Source organism: Leuciscus leuciscus (genome assembly GCF_965113295.1).
Source record: "Leuciscus leuciscus genome assembly, chromosome: 12".
In the NCBI taxonomy this organism is placed as follows: Eukaryota; Metazoa; Chordata; class Actinopteri; order Cypriniformes; family Leuciscidae; genus Leuciscus; species Leuciscus leuciscus.
The window spans coordinates 29,601,093-29,617,725 of NC_138736.1; the positions used below are offsets into that span (position 1 = coordinate 29,601,093).

The 16,633-nt window shown below is 35.8% G+C and overlaps 2 protein-coding genes across 2 annotated transcripts; one reads left to right on the top strand and one right to left on the bottom strand.

Moving 5' to 3' along the window:
- Positions 1-1,366: 1,366 nt before the first annotated feature.
- On the top strand, positions 1,367-8,218 carry lim2.4 (lens intrinsic membrane protein 2.4). Its single transcript, XM_082185394.1, has 7 exons — positions 1,367-1,391; positions 3,963-4,130; positions 5,768-5,981; positions 6,203-6,268; positions 6,421-6,570; positions 6,688-6,822; positions 7,568-8,218. Exons 3-7 carry the CDS (start codon positions 5,807-5,809, stop codon positions 7,627-7,629), a joined length of 588 nt encoding a protein of 195 aa, XP_082041520.1. The 5' UTR covers positions 1,367-1,391; positions 3,963-4,130; positions 5,768-5,806; the 3' UTR covers positions 7,630-8,218.
- A 110-nt stretch (positions 8,219-8,328) lies between these two features.
- LOC309511904 (fMet-Leu-Phe receptor-like) lies at positions 8,329-12,253 on the bottom strand. The gene is made up of 3 exons (XM_082187277.1): positions 12,112-12,253; positions 10,370-10,916; positions 8,329-10,272 (listed from the first exon to the last, which is right to left on the bottom strand). Exons 2-3 carry the CDS (start codon positions 10,913-10,915, stop codon positions 9,793-9,795), a joined length of 1,026 nt encoding a protein of 341 aa, XP_082043403.1. The 5' UTR covers position 10,916; positions 12,112-12,253; the 3' UTR covers positions 8,329-9,792.
- Positions 12,254-16,633: the final 4,380 nt, after the last annotated feature.

The following is a 16,633-nucleotide window of genomic DNA, read 5'->3' on the forward strand; positions in this document are numbered from 1 at the left end:
CTGTTTTAAAATTTTGCAATGTAATAACTTTGTTGAAATAAAACCCATGTAACTATAGGACCCTGACTTTTCCTAAATGTGTCTATATTTTATTCTATCATTGTTATTTTATTAAAATTACAACCTTGAATGGCCATAACAGTCATACTGAGCGCATGCATTTGCATTGAAATGCATATTGGCGATGTTTTTGTAAGTTATTGTATTCTAATATCCAAGGATGAATACATTTGTTTTCATTTTACAAAGAAAATAATAGAAAATTGATCATTTTCGACTTTGTATCTGTAATTACAATAGCTGTTCTGTGGTTGTCGATTAACTAATGCATTTTTACATACATTAGAATTAAAATGTATTGTTCTTATGTTTATTACTATCCTAACATTACAGATCCATGTATTCTTAGATTTGATATAGCTTATTGAAATTATGTAAATAATGTATGAGCGGTCAGAATGACTGCTATGGCCATTATAGTAGTTATATAGAATTCCGGTAGTTCTAGTGTTAAAGTCTTTACTTTACTGTGTTAGATTAAAGTGTCCTCCCACTGAGAGAAAGAACATGTTATCTGGATGTTTTGGGAAGAGTCTCCTGTTGATAGTTAGAGCCCGACCAAATCCAACCTTGAAGAATCTGTGTGTGTGTGTGTTAGTATTCTTGGTTACAGGTTAAGGAACAAGTGGCATTATTGGAGATTGACTGACTTGTTTTCTTCGATATGTTGGCACCTAGACACACAGTCTTGTAACCTACTCTTACATAACTCAGGGTCCTGGTGGCAGCCATACAGACTATGGAGATGTGCTACTGCCTATCAGTCCATGTTTATCTATTTCTTATCCCAGAATTATTCAACCTGAAGCAAGGACATAGCTTAGACCTTGGTGAAGGGTATAACTGCTGTGATCTGTGTAACTGTAAGCGGGGAGGCCTACAAACTCCTGTGTGAGTCTTGAAGCTGACTTCTGCCTGATGAAACTGAAAACTATCTTCAGTAAAACTTCTCTTTAATTTATTATAATTCAGACTCTTGTCTTAAATTGATTGCACTCCTGACTCTGGGTCTTAATTAATCATATCTGGTCCTTGGGTCTTTAACTGTAAATCCCCTAACAGGTGGAGGATATGGGCAATCATTCCTCTGTGACATCCCTGGCTAATCAACAAATAAGGTAGTAAGATTTTATTATTTTAATAGGACTGTCTGGGTGGAAGAGGTTGAGAGAAGGGAGAGTGATATCGCTTGACACTCTTGAGTGGGAGCACGAAGGGCCTGTAGTGATTACGTCACGAAGATGGGCCGTGCTATATCCCGACGAGGGTAGGGCACTTAGAAGTTGGACACTTTTGAGTGGGAGCACGAAAACCCTGACACAGGCCGTGCTGTAAGTGTAGGCACCCCCACTAGCAGAGTGTAGTAACACGGTTGGATACTTTTTGGGTGGGAGCATAGGAAGCCTGTCATGAGTACGTCTCGGACAGGCCGTGCTGGAGGTGTAGGTACCCCCACTAGCGGAGTGTAGTAACACGATTGTTGTAGGCCTAAACAATTCTAAGTGTATCTTCGCGAACCTGACTCTCGATCTCTCCCATTTCGGATAGGGGTACACCGAACTTAGTGATTCAGACAGGTAGGGATTTAGGTAAATAAAATAATAGAAATAGGGTTGTTTGCCATGGATGCATCGGGAACAATCCTGAGAAAAAAAAAATTGTGACCCAAATTGGCGTGGACCAGTTTATGTAACTGTGATTTTGGAGTATACTTTACAGTTTCATCACGCAGAAGCCAAGCTGTGTTGTTCAAAGATCGCCGCCTCCATCTCTGCTGTTATAACTTCAGGTGAGTTTGAACTGTGACTAAGATATGGCTGACGAATTGAGTAACTTGATCAGTAACCCGATCAGTCCTGATACAAATAATGAGACGGAAGAGAGCAAACGCTGTAAGCAGCTCTGCTCTGAAGCCCTCACTTCAAAGAAATTTGGGTTGATTACGATTATGAAACAACAACTTGTCTGGCTACAAACAAAGAAAGAACCTGACAAATAAATTTTTTTAGCCTCGTATTGCTTACGATGATTAATTATAGGTCTTACTTATTTTGTTGTTGTTGTTTATTTTTAGTTAGACAACCATTGTGTTTTGAACCTAAAGGGTCTATAAGGGGGGTATAGTGGAAGGAATGGATTTACCATCCATATTTGTTTATTATAAAATGAATTGGAAATCATAGTTTTATATAAAATAAAATAAAAACTGTGTAAATATCCTGGTATATGATTAAAGACAATGTCTGTATTTAGTGTCTGTGTAGTGACTGCGGGTCTAGCCCATGCTAGGAATACAGCAACAGTGCTTGCTTATTTAGCCCGGCTTCCAGAGAATAAATATGGACTTGTTTTGTAATCAGTTAAGTCGATGATAAAACCAAATTAGCAAAAATGAACAACCGCTGTGTTATGTCAAAAGGTTCTGGAGATAAATAATGTACTATGTGCTATGTGGGATATTTTAATCATGTTAAGTCTTTGAAGGAAAAAATATATTGTCTGTTTTATCAAAATTATAACCTGACAGGGGAGCATGGGTCAGAAATCTAATATTTTGAAGCAGCCTCTATGGAAAGACCAGATGTGGCGGTATTGGACCCCACAGTGATTATTGGAGATTGACTGACTTGTTTTCTTCGACATGTTGGCACCCAGCAACCCAGATCTGCGACCTGGAAAGTCACGACGTGCCTAAATTCATATGCTTCAGACTATCTGTTTATGTGTGGAAAATGTGTGTTTATCTATTTCTTAGCCAATCAGAAGCATTCAACCTGAAGCAAGGACGTAGCTTAGACCTTGGTGAAGGGTATAACTGCTGTGATCTTTGTAACTGTAAGCGGGGCGGCCTACAAACTCCTGTGTGAGTCTTGAAGCTGACTTCTGCCTGATGAAACTGCAAACTATCTTCAGTAAAAAATGTCTTTCATTTATTATAATTCTGTCTCTTGTCTTAAATTGACTGCACTTCTGACTCTGGGTCTTAATTAATCATATCTGGTCCTTGGGTCTTTAACTGTACATCCCCTAACAACAGTAATGTAATTCATAGGAATAAAGTCATGTATTTGACTACACAGCTGTGATCACACTTTCCCCAATAACCCAAATATGAAAATTCTGTCATTAATTATTCACCCTCATGTCGTTCATCTCGATCGCTTTATATGATGAACAGATTGAATTTAGGCTTTTATTCACATATAAACATTGATCAGTAAACAGAAACAGAAGCCCAACCGAACCTTAATCATTTAAAGCGATCGTGTTTCTTCAGAAATGTTGGACTAAACCACTCAATTCATATAGTTTTACGATCTCTTTATGAACTTTTTGAAGTGTCAATGTGTCAGTTGCGTTGCTGTCAATGGACGGACAGAAAGCTAGATTTCATCAAAAAGATCGTTATTTGTGTTCTGACGATGAACAAAAGTCTTACGGTTTGGAACGACATGATGGTGAGTAATTGATGACAGAATTTTGTGATGAACTAACTCTTTAAATACATCTGGGTTCTCTATAGCTTGTTGCCTGGTTCATTCACTTACATTGATGGATTTTTTCAGATCATATTTTAATCCACATGTAATTTTTCCTCATGTGTGAACTATATCGAAAAACTGATTCTGTAATTTGATTTGGGAATGGGAAACATTGGGTTTATTGCATTTTAAACTATAGGTATGCCTGCGTGTAGCCATGCTGTGGCCCCTGTCAAAGCAACCATGCAACTCAGCATTTTGCATTGACCGCTGCACTAAAGCAATCCATTGAATATGTGCAGCTACAGAACAGTCTACTCTTCAAACAAAAGAAGGACCATTGACATCATGCATACACACAGTGAAAAGTCAGACACACCAGGGCCCCTGCCCTAACCAGTTCAAGTGTATTTGTTTCAGAGACAGAGGAGGTAGCGTTTAAAGGATTTTGCCACCATCAACAAAAAAGGGCAACAGAGGTTGTCCATTTCTCTTTTGCCTCTTAACATCTCTCCCTCCCTCTCCACTCTCTCACTCCCTCTTTCCCGAGAGGATAAGCAAAGAGGGATTTGCCTCAGAAGCAACAAGGTAAGCGATGAAAAACTTCCATGGTTTTTTTATATTTCTGTAAATATCCTTAATATTTGATTCGCTGACTGAGATGTCAATGCAGTGTGAATGGAACTTGTTATTTTATGATGAGCATGTCCATTACATTACATTACAGAAATTTCAGTCACATTTTAGAATAGGGTCAGATTTTCACTATTAACTAACTATTAACTACGACTTTTGCCTCAATAAACTCCTAATAATTGCTTGTTAATAGTTATTTTGGTAGTTGTTAAGTTTAGGTATTGGGCAGGATTAAGGGATGTAGAATATGGTCATGCAGAATCAGGCATTAATATGTGCTTTATAATAAACAGCCAATACCCAAGTAATAAGCATGTTATTAAGCAAAAAGTTAATAGTGAGAATTGGACCCTAAACAAAAGTGTTACCGAAATTTCTTACTGACTATTTAACCTGGAATATCATAAAGTTCATATGTCTCAATGGGACAGGTTTCTTTTTTTCAATATATTGAAGTATAACGAGAAGGCCATATAGCATCTGTATTTTTAAGCTCCATGTGCGAACAAAAATAATGAATGAAATGACACAAGTATAAAGAAAATTGGTAACACTTTACAATAAGGTTCATTTGTTAAAATTTGTTAATGTAATATGAACTAACCATGAGCAATCCATTTGTTACTATTTGTCAAACTTTGTTAATGTTAGTTAATAAAATTCAGCTGTTCATTGTTTGTTCATGTTAGTTCACAGTGCATTAACGTTAAAAAGATTTTAATAAAGTATTAGTAAATGTTGAAATTAACATTACCAAAAATGAATAAATGCTATAAGTGCAGTTCATTATTAGTTCATGCTGACTAATATAGTTAACTTAACTAACGAACCTTATTGTAAAGTGTAACCAGAAAATCTAGGTAACACTTTACAATAAAGTTTCATTTGTTAACAATGTAATGTAGGGTTTCTTTAACACTGTCTCCCATTTATATATTTACAGTTTATATTTTTTATCTTACAACATGAGTTAATTACATTAGTTAACATGAACCATGAAGAAAACTGCTACAGCATTTATTATTCTTACTAATACATTTTTAAGATGAAAAATTCTGTTAGTATTAGTGAATGCACTTTTTTTTATTGACTGACACTAACAAAGATTAAATAATGCAGTACAAATATATTCCTTATTGTTAGTTCATGTTAGTCAATGCATTGACGAATGTTAATAAACGAGATCTTATTGTAAAGCGTTACTAAAATCTTGTTTTTAAGCACTAAAAATGATTGTGAAGCTTGAGTAATGCTAATTTGCAAATTTATTAAAAAAATTTAGCGTTTCATTTATCATACTATATGAGCCGTAAAAGCCTGATGTGTCAGATATAACAACAACAAAAAAACACATTCTTTCTAAATTTTGTTTAAATTGAGTAACTGAAACTGTAAAAAAAAAAGTACAATCAACTTGGATATTTAAGTAATTTCAACTTAAATCACATTAAACTGACTTAATTAGATGAATCTTGTATAAAATTGTTTTTGTGCCACTTTGTGTGCCATTTATGAATGTGTGTACAGTATAAGCATCTGTACGTGAAAAATCGAAACTTTTTCATGACTCATTTCTCATATCTCTTTAGTGTATATCTCCTTCCTGCATAGTCCCAGCGTGTGTCAGGATGTACAGCTTTATGGGCGGCGGCCTGTTCTGTGCCATTGTGGGGAACATCCTAATAGTGGTCTCCACGGCAACAGATTATTGGATGCAGTATCGCCTCTCAGGCAGCTATGCCCATCAAGGCCTGTGGAGGTACTGCATGGCCAACAAGTGCTACATGCAGACAGCAAGTATAGGTAAGCTAATTTTATTCATGCAAACCCCAGAAACATTTTTCTGTGTGTCTATGATATGCGCTATCACTATTTTGAAAGTCCCCTATAACATTATACAAGAATTTTGGCACCTGCATTTGAGCTTTGAGACCATTTTTTGCCTGTAGATGGCAGTGGTTTATTCTTTTTGCTATGCAGAGCTCCTTAGACTGGTTTGTGTTGAACATTCGTATTCTGAACAGGCGCACCAAAGTGGTCTAATAAGATGGGATCTGAGATTGCAGGAGCTGTACTGTGGGTCGTTCAAGGTGATTGCGCAGGGACAGTTTTTTAAAGATCAAATTAGAAAAATCAAACAATCAGTGACAAGAATTGGTTGGGATTTTTGGAGGGATGATAATAGGAGGATGATACCCTTCTTTAGGATTGTTTCGAGAACATTTCTTGTCTCTTTCCTCAGCATATTGGAATGCCACACGGGCATTCATGATCCTCTCAGGAATAGCGTGCTTTGCGGGCATCATGGCAGGCATCCTCTCGTTTGCCCATTTTTCTGCCTTTGAGAGATTCAGTCGTTCCTTTGCTGCAGGAATCATGTTTTTCATCTCCAGTAAGTCATAAACATATGCATATTTAAATGTGAATAAAAGGTCAAGGTCATTGAGAATATTGATGGTATTACTCTTCCTCTATACATTTTTTAACCCATTGCTTTGTTCACACCCAGCTCTGTTTGTGCTGCTGGCTATGGCGATCTACACTGGCGTAACCCTAAGCTTCCTGGGCAAGCGTTTCGGAGACTGGCGCTTCTCCTGGTCCTACATACTAGGATGGGTGGCAATGCTCATGACCTTCTTTGCAGGTGAAAGAAAACCTCATAGACTGCTATTTAACGGGCAAAGATTGACCCAGAGAAGCTTCTCAAATGGTAGAACAGAGGAAGTGTTAAAAGTTATGAAATTTTCTACTGGTGCACAACGGAAAGAATCAAGGAAATGTGCTTTGATGTGCCTCAGGATGTGGTTGAAAGACCTTATAGACCTCATGATGAAGTTCTGCTCCAAAACCATGCAGAACAACCTCATGAATAAGTAAAACTTTACAAAAAGGTTTAACATTAGTTAGGCCTATAGTTAACATGAACTAATAACGAACTGCACTTCTACAGCATTTATTAATCTTTTGTTAATATTAATTTCAACATTTACTAATACATAATTAAAATCAAAAGTTGTATTTGTTAACATTAGCTAATGCACCATGAAGAAACATGAACAACCAATGAACAGCTAGATTCAAATGCATTAAAAAATGTATTGCTTCATGTTAGTTAATACATTAACTAATGTTAACAAATGAGACCTTATTGTAAAGTGTTACCAAAATGCATTAAATACTAAATAAATGAATCATCCTCATCACTTTTACACACATCTTTATGGTTAGCACAATAAAAATGTGAATGCTCTCTTTTTTAAGTCCCATTAATGGTTAAATCTAGCAAAAGAGCTAAGTAAATCTCTTAATCTATTTATTTCATTTTTTAGGTCTCGGAGAAATACTCACACTTGTTTGCATGTTTGTGATTTGGAAATTTTCTGTTGCAGGGATATTCTACATGTGTGCTCACAGAATGTATGAATCCAGGAGAGTGGTTGGAAGTCGCTAACCTGAAGCAATTAAAACTGCAAGCAGCAGAAAGTTTTGGCCCGGAAATCATCAGGACCTTCATCAGATCTATGAGGATTGCTTAACGTTAGGCCTTAAAACACTAAACTTCAAAAATACACCATCTCAATAGCCTAAAACAGCATTAAATGACTTGCAAATATATTTGTATAATTCTGCACAGATAAATATACCAGTTTTCACAAATGTTTATTTCACTTTTCATAATTTTTTTCAATAAAAAATCTACATCAAATCAAATAATTTTCAGTTTGTTTCTCTCTTGATATATTTAGGACCTCCCATAAATACTTGCTAGTTATCATGTTTAGAGCATCTGTCCATGCTGTTAGAAGTTACAGATTGCACATGCATGTAAGTTATGTAACTACTGTTTTTGTTTTGCAATATAGTTTCACCTTTAGTCATGCAGCTTGTTTGCGTTTAAGCATTTATTTCACCATGTGGCCATAAGTATCAGACTTAAAGTTTCACACTTGCAGCTTAATTACATAGTCAGCAAGTGGGGCGCATCCTGTGTTAAACACTGTGCATATGTGAGAGAAAAAGAAGAAAAAAGAGAAAAAAGAAACAGGACTCACTTTTATGTCATTTTCTATTATGTGTTTGTATATATATATATATATATATATATATATATATATATATATATATATATATTATTTATTTATTTTTTCCGGTAATTATTCAGTTTTAACAAAGCTTTACTTTCATCATGTCAGCACTTTTTTTAAATGCACAAAAAGTAATATATAAATGCATTGCCTCATAATTATTTGGTTTTTATTCACAGAAATGAGCTAGGGTCCTTCCTGTTCTGAACAATTCTCTAAATAAAACTTTCTACCAAAGAAAGGTAAAAAAAGTAGAAGTGGGCTTCAAATACTTAAAAATGCAATTAATTTCCTCCTTTGGGGTTTTTCTGAAGAAGGCCACATGTTCTAAATCTTGCATCTTTACAAAAATAGTGAAAAACTGACAACTTTAAAAACTCAGTTGTGCCATTAGGAGTTTTGGAGAAATGTTTGTGTATGTAACATTTTATTACAAGAAACATGAATTGAGAAACATTGATGACAGATAACAGGTGGTCAGATATCAGCAGGAAACATGTTAATTCAGTCCCCACTACAACAACAGTATGTTCCTGTTTAGGTTATGTTAAGCGAGAAACAAATGAATTCCCCCAATTTTGTCCTAACTACTACATTTGAACAAAGAATTTCAAATTGAACAATATTCCTGAAATGTTGTTTAATAATGTAATAGTTTAGTGATCAAACTAATTCAAATTGTCAAAGCAAAGTAGGCTAATAGTACTAATTATTAAAGGACAAGTTCGGTATTTTACACTTAAAGCCCTGTTTTCAGATCGTTTCTGATGAAATACAATGGTTAAGATTGAAATTTGGACACATGCTGCTGGCCCGAGAATTTTCGGTTTCTGTGGTAGCACACCCCCACCTCCACAATGGTTGCATAGGTGCACTGGAATAATCCTTCCTAAAACGCATTAAACTTTCGTTTACAAAGACGTGAAACTCACCGAGTGGTCAGGGGTGTTCACTGATATGCTCACACAAAAATCGCTGCAAAAGATGCTTTCCAACAGGTTTTATCGTAGTTTTTCATCCAATACAAGTCAATGGAGTTGGACAAAAACTACGATAAAACCTGTTGGAAAGCATCTTTTGCAGCGATTTTTGTGTAAAGTTGAGAAACTTAAATCTGAATGCATCATATTATAGTTTTAACTTTTGTCAATAATTCTTTAATTATACAGTAGGTTAAATACTTTTGTAGACAAAAAAGTACAGCTCCTATTTGTATGGGGAAAGGCTGATATTTCCAATCTGACAATATAATGGTAAATTAACTTTGCTTATTTGGAATTGGGTTCATTTTGTAAATATATGATTTTCATTTTGTAAATATATGTCTTTAGATTGAAACTGCAGAGGACGCAATGCAGGCAGCAAAGAACAATTTTAAAGCTATACATCTCATCTAAAAACTAAAACCATAAAAAGCATTTCTATATGGAAATTCAATAGGCAGCTTTTTTCTGATATATACATTTTATTTCTATTTTTTCAAAATGCCAAACTGGATATGGAAAAAGTTTGCTTTAAACAAATTTCTCTTAAACATTCGTCATACGCTCATTGTCTGCAATCTTTGAAAAAGAATTACAGCTTTCGTTCCTTAAGCGTTCCTGGGACTGCAAAAAGTGACTTTCCTCCATAAGAGCTCTATGAAAAATCCCTGACAGGTTTTGGTTACATTGTTGTCTAACATCCAGTCCCATGCAGAAGTACAGCACTGGGTTAACGCAGCTGTTGAAATAGGCTAAGTTTGAAGCCAAACTCCTTCCTCTATATACTGACGTGTTGTCGTTATGCACCAATTTGACCAGTCCTAGACAGTGGTAGGGGGCCCAACATATGAAAAAAGCACCGACCAATACAGCAAGAATCCGCAGACGCCTCGATTTGCCAGAGAGCCGTGTTCTGCGTATCCCAACAGCAGATAGTATGTAACTGATAAGGATGACCAGGAAGGGCAACAGGAATCCACAGATGAAACGAATGAGGTAGTAGGCATACTCTTCTCTTCCTTTCTCCTGTAAATGAAATCACAAATTCATATTCACATATTTTCTATAGTACATGCAGATGTGAGTAAAAAATTATTTTAGGCATTTGTGCAGACACTCTGACCTTCAGTGAGCATTGGCTGAAGTTGTTCTTGCCAGGGTAGACCTGCCGGTACACAAAGAACGGTGAACTAAAGATCACCGCCACAATCCAGACCCCCACACTGACCACACGAGCTGCACATAACGTCCGTCGTTTCCTGGTGAACACTGGGCGGCAAATGCAAAGCGCTCGATCCACACTGATGACAGCCAGAAGGAAAACACTGCAGAACATGTTGGCGTACTTGAAGAAACCATTGAACTTGCAGAGAAAGACCCCAAAAGGCCAGTGGTCATAGAAAAGGCTTGAGATTAGTGATAGGACTCGTGTCATACAGAAGATCAGGTCAGCTACTGCGAGGTTGACCAACCACACATTAGTAACACTGGGCTTCATCCGGAAGCTGGCAACCCAGATGACCACAGAGTTCCCAGTGGTGCCGAAGAGAATGATGATGGAGAGGAAGACAATGTTGACTGCTTTTACAATGGCTTCAGGGTCCACTGTGTTCTTATGGTGGTTTGAGACAGAGTGGGCATAATGTAGAAGAGTTGTATTGGAAGTCATTCTACAGCCAAGAGAGATAAAACCATTAATGTTTCTTCAGGTTTCTGTTTACCAATAGATCTGTTCATTCATGACGTCAATTTGTAAGCCAACTAGGGAGACTACTTTGCCACAAGAAAAATGCTCAAAGATATATTTAATATCACTATCAATTTTCATAATCATAGAAGATGCACCATAATCTGTCAGACAAAATAAAACCCTTTCGTGATTGTTAATGTCAGGGTTCTGTCACTTCGGTTTTGTCTTGTCTTTGTCTGAGCGTGCGGTATCGAGCGCGCTCGAGCCGTGTGCTCACTTGTAATATCTTACCATGTGCCTCTTTTACTAACTCTATTATATAGTGGTTATCAGTGTATTACACAGGTATGAAATAGATTTTATTTTAACAGAATATGAACATTGTATCAGTTAATTATTATTATTATTTTTTTTACCATAAGATTAAGTTCAGTCCTCTAAAACCTAAAATGTTCTGGCAACCACAGCTGATGTATTTTTACAGAAAATCACACAGGTTTATTGTTTACAGTGTACAAACATTTAGGATTTCATAAATGTCTTCTTTAGTCACAATTATGTTGTAAACGATTGCTTCAGATAAAAATGTTTGGTAACAATTTACTTAAAGCCTTTATGTATAAATGTATTATAAACATTTTTAATGCATTTATTAATCCTTGAAATGCCCCTTATGATCTCATGTATAACTGTCCCCACAGTTATAATATATTATAATACATTGTTTCAACTTTATAAAGTATAATACATTATAACACATGATAAACAACCAATTTCAGATGTAATAAAGAATGGGCAAATATTATAATGCATTTTAACTTTGGTTACAATTATTATATATTATGAAACAATATAATTCACTACAGCGTACATTATGAATACATTTCTAATGCATTGTACATAAAGGCTTTAAGTAAAGTGTTACCAGTTATTAAAGAAATTAGAGGCAGTATACAGTAGATTAATAAAGAATACAATTTGACACTTTCAGAAAAAAAAACCTCTCTATATATTTATTTCCTGAAAGTGTCAAATTTGATATATACAGTTATACAATATATAATTATATTTAGCATGGCCTGGAAAATAAATAAATGAAAAATTAAGAAATAAATACATAAAATAAACGATTAACTATTAATAAACTGTGAATGATTAGAAGTGGGTGTTCTTACTTGTACACAGCATCAAGGGTTTTTACAAAACTGAAACACTGCTGAAGTAATCCTTCCCGAAGGAGTCAATGGAAGCGTGAGTAATAAAGTTAATTTTGCTATGCTACTAAATAAATCAGTGGCTGGTTCTTTGACATCACACCAGGGCGTGCTCATCTCTACTTTTCTGGCTATTAATATGTATATTTTCTACAGACAAAGATGAGACAAGCAAGCAGGGGGAGGAGACATCGACAAGTGTTTCTTATCTATCAATCTATCTATCTGTCTGTCACGATTACCCTATGTCTGTGTTCACTTTTTTGTCAAATTCTTTTGTCTTGTATTGCCTGTGTTCAGTTCCTGTTCCTGATTCCTTGGTTTCCATATTTATTCATGGTTTCATTGATTAGTGTCTCACCTGTTCCTCATTGTGTAGTTTCAGACTCTCAGTTATCTTCTGTTCTTTTGTCTTGTGTTGAAGTCGATGCTGGTGTGTATCTCTGATTTTTCCTGATGTTGATTAAATGTGAGTTCATCGTTCTACTGCAAAAGAAAGGTATGGAAATTGTAGATGAAAGGAGCTGTGCCGAGTAGAAATTATACTCCATTTATCAGAATTGGCGCCTGATGGGAGTTTTTTGTGGAGGAGTTCCTGACCTATAGCCATATCGTTCCTGGGATGTTTTTACAGTTTTTGGAGTGGCTTGGATTGGGATTTTAGTTGGCTGATGCCAGAGGGTGATTACAACTGGACCCTGGCACAGTACATAAACTGTTTTTGAGTGGCTCATCATTTACTGTGGGAGATGCAGATGAGGAACCCTGCAACTCCGCAACCTTCACACCATCAGCGTCTTGTCACGTCATGGCCGCCAGTCTGTCTATCTATCTATCTATCTATCTATCTATCTATCTATCTATCTATCTATCTATCTATCTATCTATCTATCTATCTATCTATCTATCTATCTATCTATCTATCTATATCTGTCTGTCTGTCTACACTACTATTAGTTGATTCATTTCAGTGTGCTCAGCTCAGCCATGCCGTGAGGACCTAAATGTTTAGGTTTTCCGATTATCACAGAAGACATTTGAACTGGGAAAACATGTTGTGGCCTTTTTGTTATAGAAAAACTGCAGCAGAAGCTTTATTTTCTTAGGCATGTATTTATTTCACAGGTAAATATTACAGGAATAAAAGAAACAGAATGATAAGTAAACTCAGGTGGATCCAGTCATCATGCAGACGTGGTCTAAATTTTCCACATGTTAGGCCAATAATAATTTCCTCTTTCTCTTCCTGCCTCAGGTAATCTTAGCCATGTCAGCCTAATATTTACAGTTTTTCTCAGTCGCTTTGGTGCATTTCTCACATCACTATTTACATTTGCACAACAGTTAGTTCAACCTCCACAACATTTAGTCATTTGTGCACATCATAGTAGCAGTTTCTCATTCCTTCCAACAAATTGAAAATGCTTTTGGACATGCATCAATTGCTTTCATACAAACTCTCTGCTGTTTTATAACATTATCATTTGCTTATGTCATGTCAGTCAAAATTAACTATACTTGTGATTGCTGAATAGTCATTCCATATAAAACATATAGTCCTCATTTCATTGCTTGAGTCATTACATACAAAAATGTTGAACTAGCTGTAAAAATCTGTCAAGCTAATTTTACAATTTTTTTTTAAAATCTTTTTTAATCACCACTCAAGGAGATACTTTCCTCACTGCATTGCAAGAGATGATATTCGCTGTGATGTAGATGAAATTATGTGGCCAGACAGAGAGGAACGTCTGGATGAGCATGAATGATTACAGTACTATGTATGTTGTATGTTCAGTTCCAATATGTACTGCAATATTGTCTCCAGTTGTGCACAGCTCTACCCAAAGGGAGTTTATGTTTGTTGTAAATAAGGGTGTATTTTTTCTTTTGCACAATGCTGTGAACAAATTAGAATTGCAAAGAGCACATGCAGTAAAAATGTGAAACATACATATTCAGTGTCTTGTACTCAGTTACCTCACTAAAAACAGTAATGTGTAACTTTACTGTATTTTTCAAATGGCTGTGCAAATAGTATATAGTGCTGTCTTGAGCATTTTCAGGTAGTGTCACCAAGATCTGACTTTTTTGCATTGGAAAACATTTACAGAGTAAACTGTCATAATGAAAACATGACAAAGCCATTTGACTATCTTGTTCATAAACAATGGTGTCAGGACTTTTCATCTTGATGACACTGACACTTTCATTGACGTGAAAACTTGCTTTTGAGGAATGAGCTGTCCATTTTGAGCAAGTGACACGCTTTTGCAGGTTATCAACTAGGTTTTGCCGTTTGTACTAATTGTTTTGAGAACTGCATTAACTGTTGTGCAAATGTAAATAGTGATGTGAGAAATGCACCAAAGCGACTGAGAAAAACTGTAACAAACCTAGACATAGGCTAACATAAGCAATCATTAAAATGTACTGTTGCATTAACATACATAAATTGAATTACATGCAGGCCTTATTACATAAATTATATTACAAGTAATACATTACAAATTATCTTAATTTTCATTTTACAATATTTCATATAGGCTTCGACTACTGACTAAAGAAGACACTGAGGTAGCTACATAAATGTTTCATTCTGTAAGATTTTTTTTTAATGCATTTAAATGTTAAGCTATTTGATAGACCTGATAAATGAACCAAAAAATTGAATAAAAACTCTTAAACTTTAGTGACACAGGGCCCTATCACACACCCAGCGCAATGCGGCACCAGGTGCAACGCAAGTGTGTTTTGCTAGTTTCAACCTGATGCAGTTATCATTTTCACATCATGCGCCAAGTTGTTTAAATAGCAAATGTATTTGTGCGCCCATGGGCATGCTGGTCTGAAAATGAGGTGTGTTCATGCGCATTGTTGACGCGATGCTATTTTGAAGCAACTGAAATAGACTGCGCCGTTTACCAACTGAAACCTGGCCTAAAGTCAATGGCGCTTTTTATTTTTTATTTAATTTAAAGAGCGTGTTAGTAATGTTCGCCTATAGGCGGGTCCACAACGCGTTTTAACTTCGCTCACAAGCAGGTCTGTTTCCTCGCTAGAGAAGCATTCTGTTTTTCCACTTGCAAATTCACCCATGTAAATAGCAAATCCGCCATGGATGTGGATTGGGAGATGAGACTCTGATGACATGAACAAGACTTTTTTAACTAGACTAAACACTTAAACTAAACTTTTTTTTTGGTGAGTTTGTTTCCTTCTATTATACTCAATGCCACCCAAGAAAAAACCAACAGAATGAACAAGAGATGGAAGAGATCAGACAGTCTCTTAACTTCATGTCTGGTGAGATTAGCAAGGTGGCTAACCAGCAGTCCAAATTGCTGGGACTAATGGAGGAAGTAAGAGAGCTGAAACTAGCGATCAAGGAGAAGGACAAACAAATTGGTGATCTAGAGTGACGCGTCGATGATTTGGAACAATATTCTCGGATGGATGATTTAATCATAAGTAGACTTACAACAAGACATCAAACTTTTGCCGGTGTTGTATCCGGAGAGAAAGGAGAGGATGCCAAAACGAGCGAACAATACTCGCTGGAAAGAGAGGCTGTCCAGTTCTTTCAAAATAAAAATATGGAAATACAAACCAACGCAATCTCAACGCTGATGAATGGGACATATAGTCAAAGGACACGTACCCCTGAACAAAATAAATCAAACCTTTGAACTTTGTATGGATCATGAAAGCCTAGAACTGAGAACATTTAACTATACTGAGCATAAATTATAAGAAATGGAGAACGAAATTGATCCTGAGAATAACTTTTTCCACAATATACAAATAAATTGTGAATACTATACTGATGAACAATTCAATGTAAAGGTAAAAATGGATGGAACAGTATCCATAATACACTTTAACAGTAGGACTGTTAAACTTCTCAAAAATCAAACAGTGTTTACAAGAAAAAAAAAAAAAAAAGAAAAAAAAAGACAGTTATAGCAATCTCTGAGCCTTGGCTCATTGATGATCAAGCTGTGATGTATGAAATAGAAGGATATGAGATGTTCTTTGTGAACAGAAGGAAAAAAAAGGGAGGGGGAGTTGCTCTGTACATTGACACTAACTACAGGAGCAGAGTTGTGGAAAATATGTCATTTGTTAAAGACAAAGTTATGGAGTGTGTTTTTGCAGAAATCGAGATAGAGAGAGCAAAAAATATAATTATAAGCTGTGTGTATCTCCAGGTTCTTGTATTGAAACGTTTACAGAAGCATTAATGGGGTTGTATGACAGTATAAACAATAAGAAAATGTGCTTTGTTTGTGGAGATTTTAATACAGATCTATTGAACCCACTCCACCAGAATACAATAAAAGAATTTATTAATGCAATGTATAGTATGAGCTTATACCCCTCCATTATACGTCCAAGTAGAATCACGACACATAGTGCAACTTTAATAGACAATATATTTACCAATGTTATTGATAAAAAAATAACAAGACAGTGGACTTCT